The sequence below is a fragment of the Chiloscyllium punctatum genome, chromosome 42 (assembly GCF_047496795.1).
Source record: "Chiloscyllium punctatum isolate Juve2018m chromosome 42, sChiPun1.3, whole genome shotgun sequence".
In the NCBI taxonomy this organism is placed as follows: Eukaryota; Metazoa; Chordata; class Chondrichthyes; order Orectolobiformes; family Hemiscylliidae; genus Chiloscyllium; species Chiloscyllium punctatum.
Window position 1 is genome coordinate 17,572,308 of NC_092780.1, and position 18,934 is coordinate 17,591,241.

Genomic DNA, 18,934 nt, shown 5'->3' on the forward strand with positions numbered 1-18,934 from the left:
CAAAAAACTCAATCAAGTTTGTGAGACATGATTTCTCACGCACAAAGCCATGTTGACTATCCCTAATCAGTCCTGTCCCTCAGGATTCCCTCCAACAACTTGCCCACCACCAACATCAGGCTCCCTAGTCTATAGTTCCCTGGCTTGTCCTTACTACCCTTCTTAAACAGTGGCACCACATTTGCCAACCTTCCGGCACCTCACCTGTGACTATCGATGATACAAATATCTCAGCAAGTCACCCAGCAATCACTTCTCTAGCTTCTCAGAGTTCTCGGGCGCACCTGATCAGGTCCTAGGGATTTATTCACCTTTTGTGTTTCAAGACATCCAGCACTTCCTCCTCTGTAATATGGCCATTTGCAAGGTGTCACCATCTATTTCACTACTTTCTATATCTTGCATATTCTTTTCCACAATAAATACTGATGCAAAATACCCGTTTAGTATCTCCCCCATTTTCTGTGGCTCCACACAAAGGCCGCCTTGCTGATCTTTGAGGGGCCTTATTCTCTCCCTAGTTACACTTTCGTCGTTAATGTATGTGTAAAAACTCTTTGGATTCTCCTTCACTCTATTTGCCAAAGCTATTTCATGTCCCCTTTTTGCCATTGTACAAATTGTGGTAAGAAGCCAAACAAAATCAATTAATTTTAATAGATTAGGTGAGTGAGCAAAACTGACAACTGGATTTAAATGCGGGCAAATCTGAGGTCAAAAATTTTGACCTAAAAGGATGATGAAAAGTAGAGTACTTTCTAAGTAGTGACAGAATTATCCTTTAAAAATGTTTAAAATACTGGAACTTCAAAATGTTTTCTAGGCGACTGGGGTTTATGTACAAGGATAAAAGGCCAGATGCAGGTAGTAATCAAAAAGGCTGATGGAATGCCAACATTTTATATCCAGATTGCAAGGAAAAGATTATGCTACACTCTACAAATTCCTGTTAAACAACATCTGGACTAATGTGACCAGTTCTAGACACTAGCTCCTAGGAAGGACACATTGACCTGGGACGGAGTGTAACATTTGATTTATCAGAATGACTTCGAGGATTAAGTTATAAGAAATGGGGTTGAGTTCCTTTCAATTGCAAATAATTTAAGGGATGATTTGATCAAAAACAATCAGTTATTATGGGTAACAGGACAGATAAACTTTTTCTACTGTTTGCCAGTGTCTAAGATTTGAGCACAGTCAAACATTAAGCATGGACATTTCAGTACTGAAGTTAGGAAAGGCTTGTACGTGGAAAAGCTGATAGGTTGGAAATCTCACAAGTTATACTGGTTGTTAATTTTAAATATGACATTGGTGTACTGTATTTCTGTTAACCATTAGTAATAAGGGATGTGAAGAGAAAGTGGGTATATGGAACAGATGTGATCGGCAAAGCAGAATCAAGATTAGAATGGGGCTGGAAAAGCACAGTAGGTCAGGCAGCATCCGAGGAGCAGGAAAATCGACGTTTCGGGCAAAAGTCCTTCATCAGGCTTTTGCCCAAAACATTGATTTTCCTGCTCCTCGGATGCTGTCTCTAATCTTGACTCTAATCTCCAGCATCTGCACTTCCGCCTATCTGAATAACAGAGCAGACTCTAGAGACTAAATGGTCTTGTGGCTGTGTTCTTATGACTGAAATTTAAAGGAAGGTTAATAAAGATTGAGATAGGACCAAGGGAGCCCTGTTGGAAAATTGTTGTGACACGTTGGTAAAATTACACTACCCACAAAATAGCTTTTCTTTCTGTTCTAGGTGGATGCTTTCAGGGAGCGAATGACTGCTGAAGTAAGTAGCAATTTGATTTACAAAGTGTTGAAAACAAATGTTTTACATGAAATGGCTATTTATAATTTCATTCAGTTTCCCTCTGACTTTGCACCTCTCGGGAGTAAAACGTAAGCTCTCAGGGCCCTGCTCTAACCTTCCAATTGGAACCAGCTATTTATTGACTTGCTCTCTGCCTCATATAGAAACCGGAGTTGAATTTATTCCAGTGCAGTATCACCGTTGGGATCATGGGTCAATTTTTGACAATGGTAGGTTAGATGAGGGTTTGTTTAGGTTTTCAGACCCTGTCCCTTCTGCTGTTCTCTTGATTTGAGTGAGAAGGGAGTAAGTATCACAGTGCTGGCCATTGTGGTTATTTAGTCCTGTGATGGTAAATACAGAGGACCAATCTGATTTCTTCTTGCAGTATTCTTTTACCTTGTTGCTAATCTCAATGTGTTGATGGAACAACTTAACTCGAGTGTGGATACCTCCCAGCAGATGCCAGAAAGGTAATGGGTGATTTGTCCAAAGACTGCTAAGTTAGTTTCTGACCATTACAGAACAGCAGTGATGATGACGAGACTTGGCTGCCTGTCGAATGACACTGGCACATGATCCAGGAAGATTGTCGGTCATAAACGCAATCATACCCCTACAAATGGAACTGACCAAGTGTGTTTTGTACTTGGAGTCCCTGTAAGAAGGACACTCATCCTTTGCATCTTGGTGCTGCATGTAAAATTTTCTTCCCAAACACTGTTGATACTGTAGACACACATGGTCCATAGCGTGTAAATGACTGTAATGTCATTGTTCACGCTGAACCTTGGAGGAGGTAAGATTTAATTAATAATAAAGTAATACTCATTCTGCTCTATTACAGGTTGAATTTTCTTTTTACATTCTGAAAATCTTGTTCATGATTCATAAGTTTTATAAAACAGTTTCAGGAATATAACTTTTAAGTTAAAGTTTAAAATGTTAACTAAAAGATCATTGGGAATTATTGGTTAAGAAATTTGTATGCATCCCAAGTGAAAGCAACTCAAGCAAGCAATTACACTTAAAAGGTAGCTTGTATTTATCTTGCAAGGACAGAACGTTATGACTGTAATAGATGGGCAGCTTCTATCTTAGCTTGTTATGGATTCAGAAACCTTTTAATCCAGTGAATGAAGTTGAAAACAGCTTTGTTAAGCTAAGGAATTTCTTCGTGGACACAGTCTGGAGAGATGGTAATTACCTCCATAAGAAATATTGATTATTAATATTAGTTACAAAATCAAATGTTTAAGGTTATATTTGTTTACATTTTATTTGGACCATACCAAAGCATGCTGTAAAGATGGACTGAACAAAAGGAAAGAAAAATTGTTTTGGTGAAAGGTTCTTTTGTTTAAGTTACGTGTATTCTCAGAAATCAGGCCATTGCAGTTTTGGTTGTGTGTACTGTATACTGTTTCTCTGGATTGACAGGAGATGATTTTAGTCGGATCTGCACTTGAAGTATAGAAAATACTAGGTCTTCCCTTGGGTTTTAGTGCCCCACAATACCTCCTGAGGACGTCCATTTTGTCTCCTTCAAATGGGTATGGAAGGATTTAATGTTATGGCACTTCCTCGCCTTTGTCTGCCACCTGGGTATGCCTTGGTGTAATGTCCCACTCCTGGATTTGGCCATTCCCAGTGGAGGGTTCTCTATAAGGAGACTCCTTCTTCTTTCCATCAAGAATCTGGATTGGAGAATGTTGCAGTGTCACACAATAAACATTTAAGTGCTGTGTACCAGATTGTGTTTTTGTGGCCTGGAGGGAACTGTGTTAATTGAATTGAATTTATTGTCACATGTACTGAGGCACAGTGAAAAGCTTTGTCTTGCGAGCAATCACATAGGCAGATCACATAGTTAAGTAGCATAGATAAGTAAATAATAGGTAAACAGCATCAAAAACAAAAACACCGGTACAGTGAAATGTTAAGAGTTTGTGAGGTCATTCAGTATTCTAACAATAGTAGGGTAGAAATTGTTTCGAAACCGGCTGGTGCATGTGTTCAGGCTTCTGTACCTTCTCCCTGATGGTAGAGGTTGTAGAAAAACATTGCCATGGTGGGATGGATCTTTGAGAATGTTGGCAGCCTTTCCTTGACAGTGGGCCTTGTAGGTGGATTCTGTAGATAGGAGGTTGGCCTTTGTGATTGCCTGGGCCAAGTTCACCACTCTCTGTAATCGTCTCCGATCTTGAATGGTACAGTTGCCATACCAGGTAGTGAGACAAAATGCTCTCGATAGCACACCTGTAAAAGTTGGCAAGGGTATTCGCTGACATGCCAAATTTCCTCAGCTGCTTGAGGAAGAAGAGATGTTGTTGGGCCTTTGTAACCAGTGCATCCCCATGAAGAGTCCAGGAAAGTATTATTGACCACTCCCAGTAGGACACTCTCCACTTGTTCCACCTCTGTGCTGTTAATATTTGGGGGGGCTGGGTCATGAATGACATCCTGCTGAAAGTCGATAATGAGTTCCTTGGTTTTGAGAGCTAGGTTGTTCTTGGTGCACCATTTTCCCAGGTCTTCCACCTCCTATCAGTAGTCTGTTTCATCGCCATCTGAGATTCGACTGGCTATGGTGGTGTCATCAGTGGACATGTGAACGGCATTAGTCTAGTATTTGGCGGCACAGTCATGAGTATAGAGTGAGTGCAGTTGGGGGCTGAGTATGCACCGCTGGGGGTGCTCCAGTGTTGACTGTTAGTGAGGTTGGAATATTGTCCCCAGTCTTCACTGTTTGTGGCCTGTGGGTCAGGAAGCTGAGGATCCAGTTTCAGAGAGTGGGGCTTAGTTCAAGACCACTAAGTTTTTATATATGTTTTTATATGTATTCTGAATGTTTTAATTTATAACCCTTTTTAAAGAAGTAACTTACATTTTTGGTTGCACATCACCCACCTGCTCCTGATCTGTGGGCACCCCATGCAGAGTGGGTTTCAGCAGATCAGAAGACAGATTGTAGTCCTGGTTCTCAGTCTAGCTAAAGCGGACCAACACAGCGGCAGTGAAGGAGGTTGTAACATCAGACTGTGTCCTGTCAGTGTTTATGACCTATTCCAGATGTCAATGCAGATGGAAGATGCAGAGCGTGTGCATTATGGATGCATTATCATTCCTTGTAATGACATTTTGATTTCATTCTTGTAAGTTTCCATTGACCTTGGGAATTTTGTTCCACTGCCCCACGAGATGCTGTTAAATATTTACAGTTCTCCAGAAGGATAGGATCAACTAACTTGAATGTTCAGGGTGCAGAGTGTGGGTGAGTCTGTCTCTTGGTGAAGAGAAAATATAGCTGGAAAAATTTGCAACTAGAAAAAGAACACTACAGCGTTTATCTCAGTCGCCAAAATTAGCTTGGTGGCTGAGAGAAGGTAGTTTGATATCGACCAGCCACCAAAACAAGATGAAGCAGCATCTGAAGTCATGCAGTATTACATAACGGCTGCCAAAATATATGGGGCATAAATAGACCATTTAACCCGTGAAATCATTGCTAATATTTGTTAACTCCACCTCCTTGCCTTTTCTCCAGAACACTCTCTTTCCTTACTGATTAAATATCAGTCTATCTCCGCCTTGAATGTACTTAATGGCCCCTGTGGTTGGTCCCTGTGGACTAAACTCCAAGATTCTTGGGTGGATAGAGGGACTGAGTGGGTGTAAAAAGCCAAATTGACTTCATAGCATTAATGATTGAAAGCGATTGTGTTAAGTTAGGGGCATTTTTACAATTACAATATTTGCAGCTTTTTATTTAAATATTTCTACACTCTGTTTGCTTCTGTTCCACTCTAGTTATCATTCGTAAAATGCTGTTCTATAATGCTGACATACCTTTTGCCTAGTATGCCTACATATCCCCTCTTCCGAACCAACCCCACCTCAGCATCGAAATAGTTTAAAGCCCACTCTACAGTGCTAATTATTCAGTTCACTAGGACACTAGTCCCAGCACAGTCAATGTGTAGCCTGCCCTACTGGTGACAGTGGTTAGCACTAGGTTCTGTTCCAGCCTTGGGCTGGGCGGGTTAACTATGGTGAAGAAAACCCCTGTGTGGAGTTATGGAGTGGGTCTAGCTGGGATCTTCAGAGGGTTGATGCAGTCTTACTGGGCCACTTGGCTTCTTTCTGGGCAGCACGGTGGCTCAGTGGTTAGCACTGCTGCCCCACAGCACCAGGGACCCAGTTTGATTCCAGCTTCAGGCAACTGCCTGTGTGGAGTTTGCACATTCTTCCTGTGTCTGTGTGGATTTCCTCTCATAGTCCATAAGATGTGCAGGTAAGGTGAATTGGCTGTACTAGGGTAGGGGGAATGGGTCTGGATGGGTTACTCTTTGGAGGGTCAGTGTAGACTTGTTGGGCCGAAGGGCCTGTTTTCACACTGTAGGAATTCTTTTCAAAAAAAGTTTCCTTCTCCCCCAGTACTAGTGCCAATATCCTATGAACTGAAACTTGTTCTTCCTCTACCAGTGTTTGAGCTATACATTTAACTCCTTGACTTTATTTATCCTTTGCTGATTTGCCTGTGGCTCAGGTTCCAGATTATTCCAGATTATTACTGTGAAGATTCTGCTTTTAAATTTACCTCCTACCTGTTCAAAATCTTTTCATTGAATTTCCTTGTTTGGTACCAACATCATTGATAGACTTACATGGATGACAACAATTGAATTCCCCCCCATCCCAATCATAAGTTACTCTACAGCCCTGAGGATGTCATTAGTCTTGGTTCCAAGAATGGCCATAGGGACTCTCACATGTCTACTATGAGCAGTATCTGCCTCTCCTCTTTTTTTTCCCACCAGATTATAGTCTTAACACCACTATTACATTACAGTTGTCTCCCCTTACTTTCTGTATCATGATGCCTTGGTCAGCTCATTCATCCTCTGTGCTGACACCATCTCATCCACACAGTTTGCAATAACTTGATAACTGATGGATAACTGCAGGAAAAGTGACATCTCAAAGGCTTTCTCATTCTTAGCAGGACTTATACACTTCATGGTAAGGTCCTTGGGAGTGTTGCTGAACAAAGAGACCTTGGGCTGCAGGTTCATACCTCCTTGAAAGTGGAGTCACAGGTAGATAGGATAGTGAAGAAGGTGTTTGGTATGCTTTCTTTTATTGGTCAGAGTATTGAGTACAGGAGTTGGGAGGTCATGTTGTGGCTGGACAGGACATTGGTTAGGCTACTGTTGGAATATTGCATGAAATTTTGGTCTCCTTCCTATCGGAAAGATATTGTGAAACTTGAAATGGTTCAGAAAAGATTTACAAGGATGTTGCCAGGGTTGGAGGATCTGAGCTACAGGGAGAGGCTGAACAGGCTGGGGCTGTTTTCCCTGGAGCGTCAGAGGCTGAAGGGTGACCTTATAGAGGTTTACAAAATTATGAGGGACATGAATAGGATAAATAGACAAAGTCTTTTCCCTGGGGTGGGGGAGTCCAGAACTAGAGGGCATAGGTTTATGGTGAGAGGGCAAGGATATAAAAAGAGACCTAAGGGACAACTTTTTCACGCAGGGGGTGGTACATGTATGGAATGAGCTGCCAGAGGATGTGGTGGAGGCTGGTACAATTGCAACGTTTAAGAGGCATTTGGTTGGGTATATAAATAGGAAGGGTTTGGAGGGATATGGGCTGGGTGCTAGCAGGTAGGACTAGATTGGATTGGGATATCTGGTCGGCATGGACGGGTTGGACCGAAAGATCTCTTTCCATGCTGTACATCTCTAAGACTCTATGACCTGCCTCATCTGTAGTCAAATGCTTCTGTTCCTGATCACAGACCAAATTTGAATTACCTTGCCTCGGGTGTGGCTATCTCCTGGAGCAAAATATCTGGGTAACCTCCCCTCCCTGAAGTGGTGCAATATCTTTCTGCTCAGACCCCACCTCCTCAGCTTGGATCCAAAGTCGTTCAAGCTGCAAACACTTGATACAGATGTTTTTACTTTGAAAGAGCTTGGAATCTAACAGCTCCACATGCTAAAGTGGCAGCAACTTATCCCTTGATCTGCCATCTCTATCATGTTTTATTTAATGTATTAATTAATCTCTCTAATATTCCTGCTTTTGGCCCTTCATTGCAATTGTTGTGCCAATATCAGTCATAGAACTAGCAAGCTATTTTTAAGAAAAAGAGAAAGATTTGAGACCTAAATAGAAACTAAAATCTTTAAAGACTAGACAGATGTGCAATCAGTTGCTTTGTTAAGGCAAAAGCAGCCAAACGCCTCTGTCTGTCCTCTGCTGAACTTAAGGTATGCAAAACCAGCACTCGAGTACAAGTTGCACTCATGGGCTAAGTCACACAACATTTTCTGCTAGTATATGCTTCCAACGGAAGTGGTCTGCCCAAATCACTTAATGATGACCCAATTGCTATTTAATTAATCCTATCTTTCCCTGCAAGCCTTGAATAAGAAACCCTGCTTAAGATTTGAATGTAGAAAATTTGAACTGTAGATTTCTATTTAATGTTCACTACAACCTAAACTAGGTTAAATCAGATTTATTCAAATTAAAGCTTTGGAGTTTCTTTACCAACCACTGCATACACTCGTGTGTTGCAAATGATGCTGAACATTGCATAATCATCAATGAACATCCTACCTTACGGTAGAGGGAAGGTCATTGATGAAGCAATTGAAGATGATTGGGCTGAGGACACTACCCTAACGAACGGCTACAGTGATGTCCTGAAGCTGAAGTGAATGACCGCCAGCAACTACAGCCGTCCTACTTTGTGCTAGCTATGACTGCAACCAGTGGAAAGCTCCCCTCTAATTCCCATTGACACGAGTTTTGCTCAACTTCCTTGTTACCCCTCTGCCAAATACTGTTTTGGCATCAACAGCATTCATTCTCACCTTGCCCTCGATTCAGCTCTGGAGTTCAATTCTCTTGCCTGTGTTTTAAAGCAAGGCTATAGATGAGGTCAGAAGCTGGCCAGTGGCCCTGGCAGAACCCAAACTGAGCGTCAGTGAGCAGATTATTCTTTTGCAAGTGATGCTTGACAGCAATCTCAATGAGCTTCATCACTTCCGATGGAAATTAGTGTGATAGGATGGCAGTTGCTCATTTGGATTTGTTTTACTATTTGTGCACATGGCATAACGAGTCAGTTTTCCATGTTTTTGGGTAGATGCCAATGTTGTAGCTGTACTGGAGTAACTTAATAAGGGGTGCAGCTAGTTCTGGAGCACAGGTCTTTAGAATATTGCTGGAATATTCTCAGGGTTTAAAGCCTTTGTAATATCCACCACCTACAGCTGTTTCTTTATTATATGGAATGAACTAAATTGATTGAAATTAGCATCCATGATGCTAGGGACCTGAGGAGGAGACCAAGATGAATCATCCACTTGGTACCTCTGGTTGAAGCTAGATGCAAATACTTTAGTGTTGTCTTTTGCATTGATGTGCTAAGTTTTCCATCGCTGATAGTGGAGATATTTGTGAATTTAGTTGTTGAATTGTCAAGTCATTCATGAGTGTCACAACTGCAGAACTTAGATCTATCTGTTGAGTGTTACTTCCACTGTTTTGCATAATAGTGTTGTCACTTCAATTTTAGCTAAGCCTGGTGCTTTTCCTGGCATGCCCTCCTGGACTCATTCAGCAAGAGTTAATCTCCTGGGTTGATGGTAACGGTAGAGTGAGGGATGTGCGTGTCCATAAGATTTGAGGTTATGAATGAGTATAATTCTGGTGCTGATTGGCCCAAAGCATCTCCTGGATCTCCAGTTTTGAGTTGCTGGATCTGTTTGAAGTTTGTTCCATTTAGGATAGTGGTAGTGCAGCTCAGAACGATGGAGGGTATCTATTACGACGTGGTGGTGAACCCTTCTGTTAATTAGATCAAACACACCCAGAAAAGCTCACCTCCCCTCATAATCTGTTAAAATATAAGTGACCAAGAGCTCCCAAATTCTACTATTTGAAGAAAATAATACCAATTTATTCTTTAGCTCTAAAAGTGAACATTAACAACAACTATTCACAACTCTAAGCCCCCTTTTCACTTAACTGTTTATTACCTGCCTCCAACTCTATAAAAATAGGCTGTTTCAATAAATACTTAGTAAAATTTCATCAACTTAATCTTAAAACCATACAACAGCTGTCATCTCCAGTGTCTATCTTTCAGCTGAAGATATCCCTGGGGTGGTTGTCTTTTACTGCAAAGACGTTTCATATAAAAAAAAGTACTTTTGATAGAGAGTGTTTTGATGGCAGTTACTCTGTCGATGGCAGTTACTTTGTCTGATTTTCAAAATGCCTGTTTTCATACCCCCAATATCAGATTGTCTAATTGGTTCGATGTTGGCAAAAACAATAAACTCAAACTCGATTGTGTTTAATATCCTGGGGCATAATTTAAACAGCAACCAACTCAGGTACCTATTTCACAGCCAAATGTTACATATTTTCAACTTTCCAGTATGCTCTGAGACTGCTAGCTAGTCATGTAACAGGTGCTTGTAAGCTGTCAGTGCAAAACAGCATTCATTCTCTCTTAAAGGTACAGGACATGCCTTCAATTTCATAACACATCTTCATTGTGAAGATAGGACTTTGTCTTGACAAGGACGGTTTAGTGGTCACTCTTCAGACACATCTGTGGAAAGTAAATTGAGTAAATTTTTGTCTCATGTTGTTTACCTTGCTGCTTTCTTAAGACCCACTCTACCAGCTGTATTATTTCGGACTTGGCCAACTCAGTCAGTAATAGTGCTATTGAGCCACTCATGAACATTGAAGTCCACCACCAAGAGTACATTCTGCACCCTTTCTACCCTTAGTACATCCTCCAAGTGTGTTCAACAATTTCTGATTTCATCAGTTCAGAAAGGGTAATAAGTGGTAATCAGCAGGAGTTTCCTTACTCATTTTTGACTTGATGCCATTAAGACTCTTGGTATCCAGAATCAATATTGACCACCCCCAGGGCAACTTCTTCCTGACCTCATGCTGCTATGCTGCCAACTCAGCTGAGTCTACCCTTCTCCTGGGGCAGTACCAAGGGATGGCAATGGTGGTATCTGAAATGGTGTCCATAAGGTAGGATCCTGTGAGTATGATTATATCAAGCTGTTGTTTGTCTAATCTATGACACAGCTATTCCAGTTTTGTCACTTATCTTTGGGTGTGGGTAAGGAAGCCTATACAGAATTCACAAGGCTGTGTTTGCTATTGTCCTTTTAGTGCTGAGGTTGATGCCTGGAGTACTGTTGATTTCATTTCTTTATTTTGACTTGGTAGCGATTTGATACAACTGAGTGGCTGACTAGGCCATTTCGGAGGACAAAAGGTAAAAACAATGACTGCAGATGCTGAAAACCAAATACTGGATTAGTGGTGCTGGAAGAGCACAGCAGTTCAGGCAGCATCCAACGAGCAGCGAAATCGACGTTTCGGGCAAAAAAATCGTCGATTTCGCTGCTCGTTGGATGCTGCCTGAACTGCTGTGCTCTTCCAGCACCACTAATCCATTTCGGAGGACAGTTTTAAGATCAACCATGTTGCTGGATCTGGATGTACATGCAAACAAAGCTAAGGGATGGCAGATTTTACATTTGTGGACCAGATGTTTTTTGGAACACTCAACAGTGGTTACATTAGGTAACCATTAGGCTAAATTTTATTTCCAGATTTTGTTGAATTCAGATTTCACCATCTGCCTATGGTCAAAAGATATTACTCTCCGTTCTATGACATTACCATTTATGCCTCCACCATAAATAATTCACGTATTAGAATTTCCAATGTGGCTTTGAGGGGTTGTGCTTTAGTTATCCAGCAAGTGGTACTGCTTTTAAGGAAGCAGTCAATTCCATGTGAAATTTTTCTGATTTACATTTATGTCTTATACTTTAGGCAGAAGACCTGGTTGCAAGTTTCTTTCCAAAGAAGTTATTGGAGCTAGATGGTTTTCTGAAGGTAAGACTCAATCATCAAGTTGGTGATGTTAGGATAAATTCACCAAACCCAGGGCATTTTACTCAAAAGGCTCTTGGGTTGGGCATATAACATTCTACACCTGAAATCTCTAATCTGCATTGCTTGCTGGGAATGAGGGATTTGCCAATTTATTGCTTTGTTGCAGATCTACAGTAATTGCCGTCCAAGAGTTGTGTTCAGGTTTCTCTTTGCGACTTGTATAATTTCCATTTAGTTTTGTCAATATCTTTTCGTTTTTTATTGCACCAATAATAATGCAAGTGCAAAACAAAATAACTAATCCTTGAATGGGTTGAAAAAGAAACTTTGGCAGTCTTTCTATCTATGGTTAATATTATAATGGGCAACTTAATTTGTAAAGCAATGTGAGTCTTGATATTTTTATTGGAAGTATCTCATTATTGTTGGTAACTGATACAAATGGAAATTATTTTGTTTCCTTTATCTTTCTGAAAATGCACTATTGCTGTGGTTGCACTGACTGGCTTCATGATGCATTGTGTGTGGGTTTTACTTTTGTAAATTATCTAACAGATATTTTCTTTCTAGGAGCCCCTCTTGAATGTTTCGGATTTGGCTACTATTCATTCAGACCTCAATTTGCCAGTACCAGAACCTATAATGCTGACCAACAGCCATGATGGTTTGGATAGCGCAGTGAGTATTTGACAAGAGGTTATAACAAGATCTCTCTTGGGATGGTGACAGTCAGGATGAACCAAAACAAGTTGAAGAGATAAGCAGATGACCCTGAAGGTTGACTAAATTAATTTAATTCTTAGTATTTCTGATCTTATGTGAAGGAAGAACTGAAATCTGATTCCTTTCCACTGCTGAGCATTATAGTAACTTAGACATCACAAAAAACAAAGTAACGATTTGTCCAACTCTGACAGCTGTACCATTTGTAAATCTGTCAGGGTCTGACTGCTCTTCGGATGACAAAATGTTGGCTGCCTATCGCATTTAGTAAAATGCATATGTTTGGAATGAGAGGGTCTCTTTGCATTGGGATGTGTACAACACTTTAATTGACAAGGTAACTACCTCATGATTTCTCCCTCATTATCCATGTTTTCAGAAATTATAGAAGTCCTTGTGAAGTGCACAATTTTAAGTTTTGAGTACCAATGCCATGCTGCTTTTTTGGGTACAAATTTTATTTTTAAAATGTAGCAACAACATAGCACAGTATAATGCACAAGAATATTACTGCATCTTCAACGTTGTCTGTCTACAAACTGAGTCCAATGTCAGCCATGCTGCACTTTACGCACTTATATTAATATCCTTACCATTGACGATAATTTTGTAACCTACCCCAATGTTCTGTTGGTTTTTAGAGATCCTTCTTGAACTGTCGTTGTTTTTGTACTTTGTTATTGTTGTACGCAGTATGTTTGACTATGTGGGAGTTTTATAAGAACAGCAATTGAAGCAAAACAAAAGGAGAAGCATCAATAAATAGAACAATCTCTATTACTTCTCAAGTGCTCCATCCTCACCTTTTTATTACAACCTTTTGCTCAGCAGGTGAGCTGTGAGTGCTTTTCCAATTTTGGCACAAGAACAGTCCCCGATCAGGTGCAGTTTGGAATAAAGCTTCCCATTTGCCACTTCAATAAACTCCTGAGTGTCGATCTCAAAGCAGCTCTATCCACTTTTTAAATTTTATTTCTTACATTAGCTGTCCTTTTTGGTTTTGTAAGGATATTGCCCACTTGTGCATGAATTGCTGGCAGTTTTGTGTAATTGGATTCACAATTAATGGAAGCTAGATTTTTTAGTTGGCTATCAAAATAAGAAGACTTTTCCTCACATCAGTTATCTTTATTTGAACCAAGAAAAACACTTGGTGCAATTCTGAATCTTCCTCTTCCATTTCTGAAACATTCACCTTAAATTTTTGCTTTACCCAAAGATAAGCATTTTAAGTTTTCTGATGTAGTATTAGGTTTGCTATCAGCCAAGGTGAATGTACATTCTCAACTAATGAGGAGGTTGCTCCATTGGCTTAATATTCCCCCCCCTCCCCACCCCCACCCCCACCCCCACCCCCCCCACCCCCACCCCCCACCCCCAGATGAATAAGAGGGAATACTGCAAGAGTATGCAGAGTAATTCCAAGAAACTGATGAGAAACAAAGAACGTAGAGGGACATATTAGAACATTTACTGAACTATTAAGGAAAACCAGGTTAAGACAATTCTTTTACTTTCAATTTACTATTTGCCTCTTGCCCATTGTAATTATATTTAAGTATGGTCTCCTCACTGTTCACTGTGTTCTTTCTAATTTTTAGATATAAATTTAATTGGCCTTTTAAGCTATTTTGATATCTGCTTTATGGCCCCATGGCTTCTGCTAACTTTTGTTTTTGTTCTGTAATTATATTTCTCACTTGATCCTTCCCAGATGCTGGAATTTGATTTTAATTTTTTTTAAAATTTCAGCGCAATATTAAGAAGAGAAAACTAGAAGATGGCGAAAGTAATTGTCCAGGTAAACAGAGGCCTGCTTGGAACTGGGCGTTTTGTTAATAATTTGTCATCATGACCATTTTCTGAAACCAAGGGCTGAGCTTTCTCAGGACAGGGGAAAAATGGCTCAGGCCATCTTTTGAAGCAGCATGGGAAACAAAGGAGGGCAGCTAATTTATGTAGCCCTGATTAGGAGAGATTTTTGTATCAGACATTCCACTTACAACCACGTGCAGCAGGCGCCACTTCTATGAAGGCAGTCTCTCAATTGATGGTCCTGACGACCATCAGCATCCGAGGCTGCAGCCTCCAAAGAGAGGACCTCTGGCAGCCACCACCATCTTGTTGGCACCAACATTTTTATTAATCAAGTTTCCCTTTCCATAAGACCATAAGAAATAGGAGTGGAAGTAAGGCCATTCGGCCCATCAAGTCCACTCCGCCATTCAATCATGGCTGATGGGCATTTCAACTCCACTTAGCCGCATTCTCCCGTAGCCCTTAAATTCTTGATTTCACAAGGAATTATCAATCTCTGCCTTGAAGACATTTAGCGTCCCGGCCTCCGCTGCGCTCCGCGGCAATGAATTCCACAGGCCCACCATTCTCTGGCTGAAGAAATGTCTCCACATTTCTGTTCTGAATTTACCCCCTCTAATTCTAAGGCTGTGTCCACGGGTGCTAGTCTCCTCACCTAATGGAAACAATTTCCTCGCGTCCACCCTTTCCATGTTGTAAGTTTCTATTAGATCTCCCGTTAATCTTCTAAACTCCAATGTATACAATCCCAGGTGCCTACGCATTTCAGTCCAAGGTGCCTACGCATTTGGTCCCCTTTGAAATAGCCCTTTAACTTTTCAATGCTGAGAGCACCTTCATGTCTGAGACTCTAGTTTGCGAGTTTGAAAATTCGTAGGCGACCAGTTGGGGAGGCTGTTTGCAGGAATGTTGCTTCAACAGTTGTTTCTGGCAAGGGAGAGTTCTCATTTAGTCTTAATGTCTGGATGCTGAAGCTCGCAAAAAACCTCTGCCATGATTCCTATTTTAGCATTTGGCTGAGAAAATAACCTGAAGGTTACAACCATGTAGCTTCCTGTTGCACAATTCTTCTCTCTATTGTTTATGTAACTCACGAGCCTGTTTAAGATTGCGTGTTTCTGACTCCAGTTTGTTTGTGTAACTGCTTTTTAATGATTTGGCCTGCAGGACAGTATTTATTTCATCGTTGGCAGTGTTCTGGTCCAGATAATCTTTTTCTTTTTAATTATAGCCATTTGTTTAAATACTTTATAGCCTTGCACTGCAATCTCAGAACAGCCTGTAGCTGAAGGAATTTACTTCTCCTTTTGTCCCTCAGCAGTGATGGCGGTTACTTACATAGAGTTGGGCATGTGGCAGCAACCCTTCAATAACTCACCATTCTGTGTGTGAGCATTTATACAGGGCGATGGCAAGCTAGCCCTCTGAGGTGGTATTACAAATGTAGTTTCCAAACAATGCCAAGACAGCCCAGTTTCATATATTGAAACAATTAATAACAGCTTGGAATTGAAAAGAAGAATTATAGAATCACTTCAGTATGGAAGCAGGCCATTTGCAATGAGTCCACCCCTCCAAAGAGCGACCCAATGTCCTACCCTTTTCCTGTAACCCTATATTTCCCATGGCTAATCTTTCCAGTCTGCACATCCCTGCACACTATGGGCAATTTAGCATGACTAATCCACCTAACCTGCACATCTTTGGACTGTGGGAGGAAACCCACACAGACACGGAAAATGTGTAAACTCCACACGGACAGTCGCCTGAGCTTGGGATGGAACTCAGGTCGCTGGCGCTGTGAGGCAGCAGTGCTAACCACTGAGCCACCTTGCCAAAGTTATATTATCCAATAGGTTTTAAAAGAAAATCCTGATTGCCAATACCACAATAATAAATCATTAACACACGAGTGATGTTTCAAAAGATGGTATCGTTTCCAAGAACAATAAACAGACAGATGTTTTAACTTTTTAAAGGTGTGTGAGAATGTTTGATCTTCCCCTCATTGAAAGTTATCTTTGGCATCAAGACAGGAATGTTAGTTTCAGACCAAATTTTAATGTTTGGTACTTCTAAATTATGAAGCTTCTTTGGGCAAATATCTTGCCATGTTTATATGATTGTGTGTTGTTTGTTTTTTGTAAGGAAAATTGCTTTATAACTCCAGTGTCTGAGCAAAGCCTTTTGTATAATGGGTCTCTGAGCTGCTGAAGTTTGTTGTCTGAAGCTTACCCCAATCATTTTACCATAAAAACATTGCGCTGTCAGCATTAACTCTTCTGTACAACTTGTCTGGTTTATTTACTTTGTGTTTGAGTGATACTGGTATTTCCTTCAGACACCAGAGGATGAGTTGCTGACCAGACTTAGTGGGAATGCAGTTTCAAATCAAATAACGCTATAAAATTGAAGAATTACTTCTGAATAAATAGTTGTCAATTTCAAAGTTAAGTTGAGCAATTGTGCTGATAAAATGAGGCCAAGTGCAGGCAGCTGGGACTGGTTTCGTTTGGAATTATGATCAGCTTGGACTGGTTGGACTGAAGGGTCTGTTTCCATGTTGTGTCACTCTATGGCAGCTGCAGAAACCTTAATGGCAAGGTTTAAAGCTTGAAGTTACAGGTTTAGAGAGCAAAAACTTGGATTTAAAAAGAGTAGGTCATCTTTGATGTTTGGCCAATTTTATTGAATTTCAATTGAAGAAGCAAAGAGCAGGTTAGGGTCATGCATCACATTAAATCTAACATGGATTTTTAAAATGGTTGCACATGTGGCCAATGCCACCACTGGATGGAGCAATATGTGTGCATGCATAAAATAGGAATGCAGCTTTTAAATTTAGAGCTGTGTATTATAACTAAGTGTGAATAAGGTCCAAAGAAGTGAAAGCACTTTGGTGTGGAGGCCTTAAGAATAGCCTTCAAAGTGTTGACTGCATTTGTATTTTTATATTGATTTGTTTTCCTGATATTTGAAAAGACCCTTTGTATTCTACTGTCATTTTCACTGCTGTGATCTCCCTTAAGGGACATGTAACCAATCTTCGCACTTTCTCTTTGAATAGCCTTCAGCCAGGAAATTAGCTTTTCAGGAATAATGGCTTTAAGAAACAGCAAAAACAACTTGTGGTTTGCAGCTGTTTAATAGGGCACTGAGAGCTATGCAGAGTTTGTATTACAAATTGCATTTCATTTATGGTGTCATTGTGCAGATGCATCACACCAGGCTTTTTTAATAGCAGCATCGCAACTCTTGTATGGAGAACAGAAACTCTATTTCAAAATATCTTCAATAAGATGCTGCATATCAGAACAGGTAGTAGAATAGATTCAAGCTGAACAGAAAACCTAACTTAGTCCCAGCAAGGGTTTGGCACTAGAGGTGCTGAATGATTTCGGAATAAAATTGGGTGGGCCCTTGAGGAAGATAACTTGAAAAACTTCAGGGGTAGAATGATGATTTAGATTACTGTGCAGAATCGACATAGAACCAGTGGCCTCCTGTGCTGTTATATCACCGTAAATGCAAAATGAATCCGATAATACTTGTGAATAGAGAAAAGCATTGACTTTTCAAGTTTAATGAATTTTTGTAGTCCATTTATGAGGAGGAGTGAGCACAACCTCATATTGAAGAGGTTGGGCTTTGGGCCAAGGAAATTGAGCTTTATGGGTCAGTTACCTGGGAGGTGATTTATGACTTTATTTTCTTGTTAGTGTTCTTGTGTTAGGAGTGGAAAATCTATTAGAGAGATTTAATCAGCGTTGCGTGTATGGAGCATTTTTCCTGATCTGTAACCAATCCTGAATGAAAATCAGTTGCCTCCAGTTCCTAGTGAGTCCCAGCGTGCACAATGGAAAGATCCTTCATTTCCTAAAGATTCATGACCTCCTTCACAAGAGAATTGAGATAGAAGATTCTCTGATGTTGTAGATAGTATTGCTGTTAACATACGAGATTTGGACAGGCTTGAGGAAACTTTACTTTGGGTTTAATGTTTGGTGTATCACATGAGTATTTTCTGCTGAAAGACAGGAAAATATTAAATTTAACATTACTTGGAAGAGTTATAAACAACAACAAAAAAACAAACTTTTAAAAATAGCTAATGAACATTAGACTAGTGGGAAAAACTAAGAAATGTCATTAGATAATCTGGGATGTTTCACTGAAAGTTCATTTACTTTATAGTTCTTATCAAATCTAGCAAGCAGGTCATCATGAAACCAGTCTTTTGCATACCACATAGCAAGTTGAGGCCTTTACGTGACCATTTAGTGGCCATGTAAGGACTTTAATTGATGGTGAAGATTGCCATAAACCTTCTCACCCAGAACTTAAATAGTAAGCTGGGTGAGAAGGTGTTCACCTTCTCGCCATGGCCAACTCTTTCCTGTTATTTCCCTTTCTTACCACCTCCAGGGAGGGGAATATGCCACCCTTTTCATTGAGCAGTCTTAATTAATTCCCTGCTAGTAAGCCCTAGCAGTAAATTCAACAAAGATTGTTCACACTTGGCGTTCAGTCATTGAAACGTTGAGATTCAGGCAGTGTAACTACAGCTAATTGCTTCAACAGTTAAAATTTGCAAATTGTTGAAAATGTTCAGCTGTT

The 18,934-nt window shown here is 40.4% G+C and overlaps 1 protein-coding gene across 1 annotated transcript in view; it reads left to right on the forward strand.

Moving 5' to 3' along the window:
- Positions 1-18,934, forward strand: part of psme3 (proteasome activator subunit 3) — a 39,705-nt gene that overhangs the window by 4,060 nt on the left and 16,711 nt on the right. Inside the window, exons 2-5 of the mRNA XM_072561537.1 lie at positions 1,760-1,792; positions 11,714-11,776; positions 12,347-12,454; positions 14,252-14,300. Coding sequence (XP_072417638.1) covers positions 1,760-1,792; positions 11,714-11,776; positions 12,347-12,454; positions 14,252-14,300 — 253 coding nt within the window. The remainder of the gene's footprint in view (positions 1-1,759; positions 1,793-11,713; positions 11,777-12,346; positions 12,455-14,251; positions 14,301-18,934) is intronic.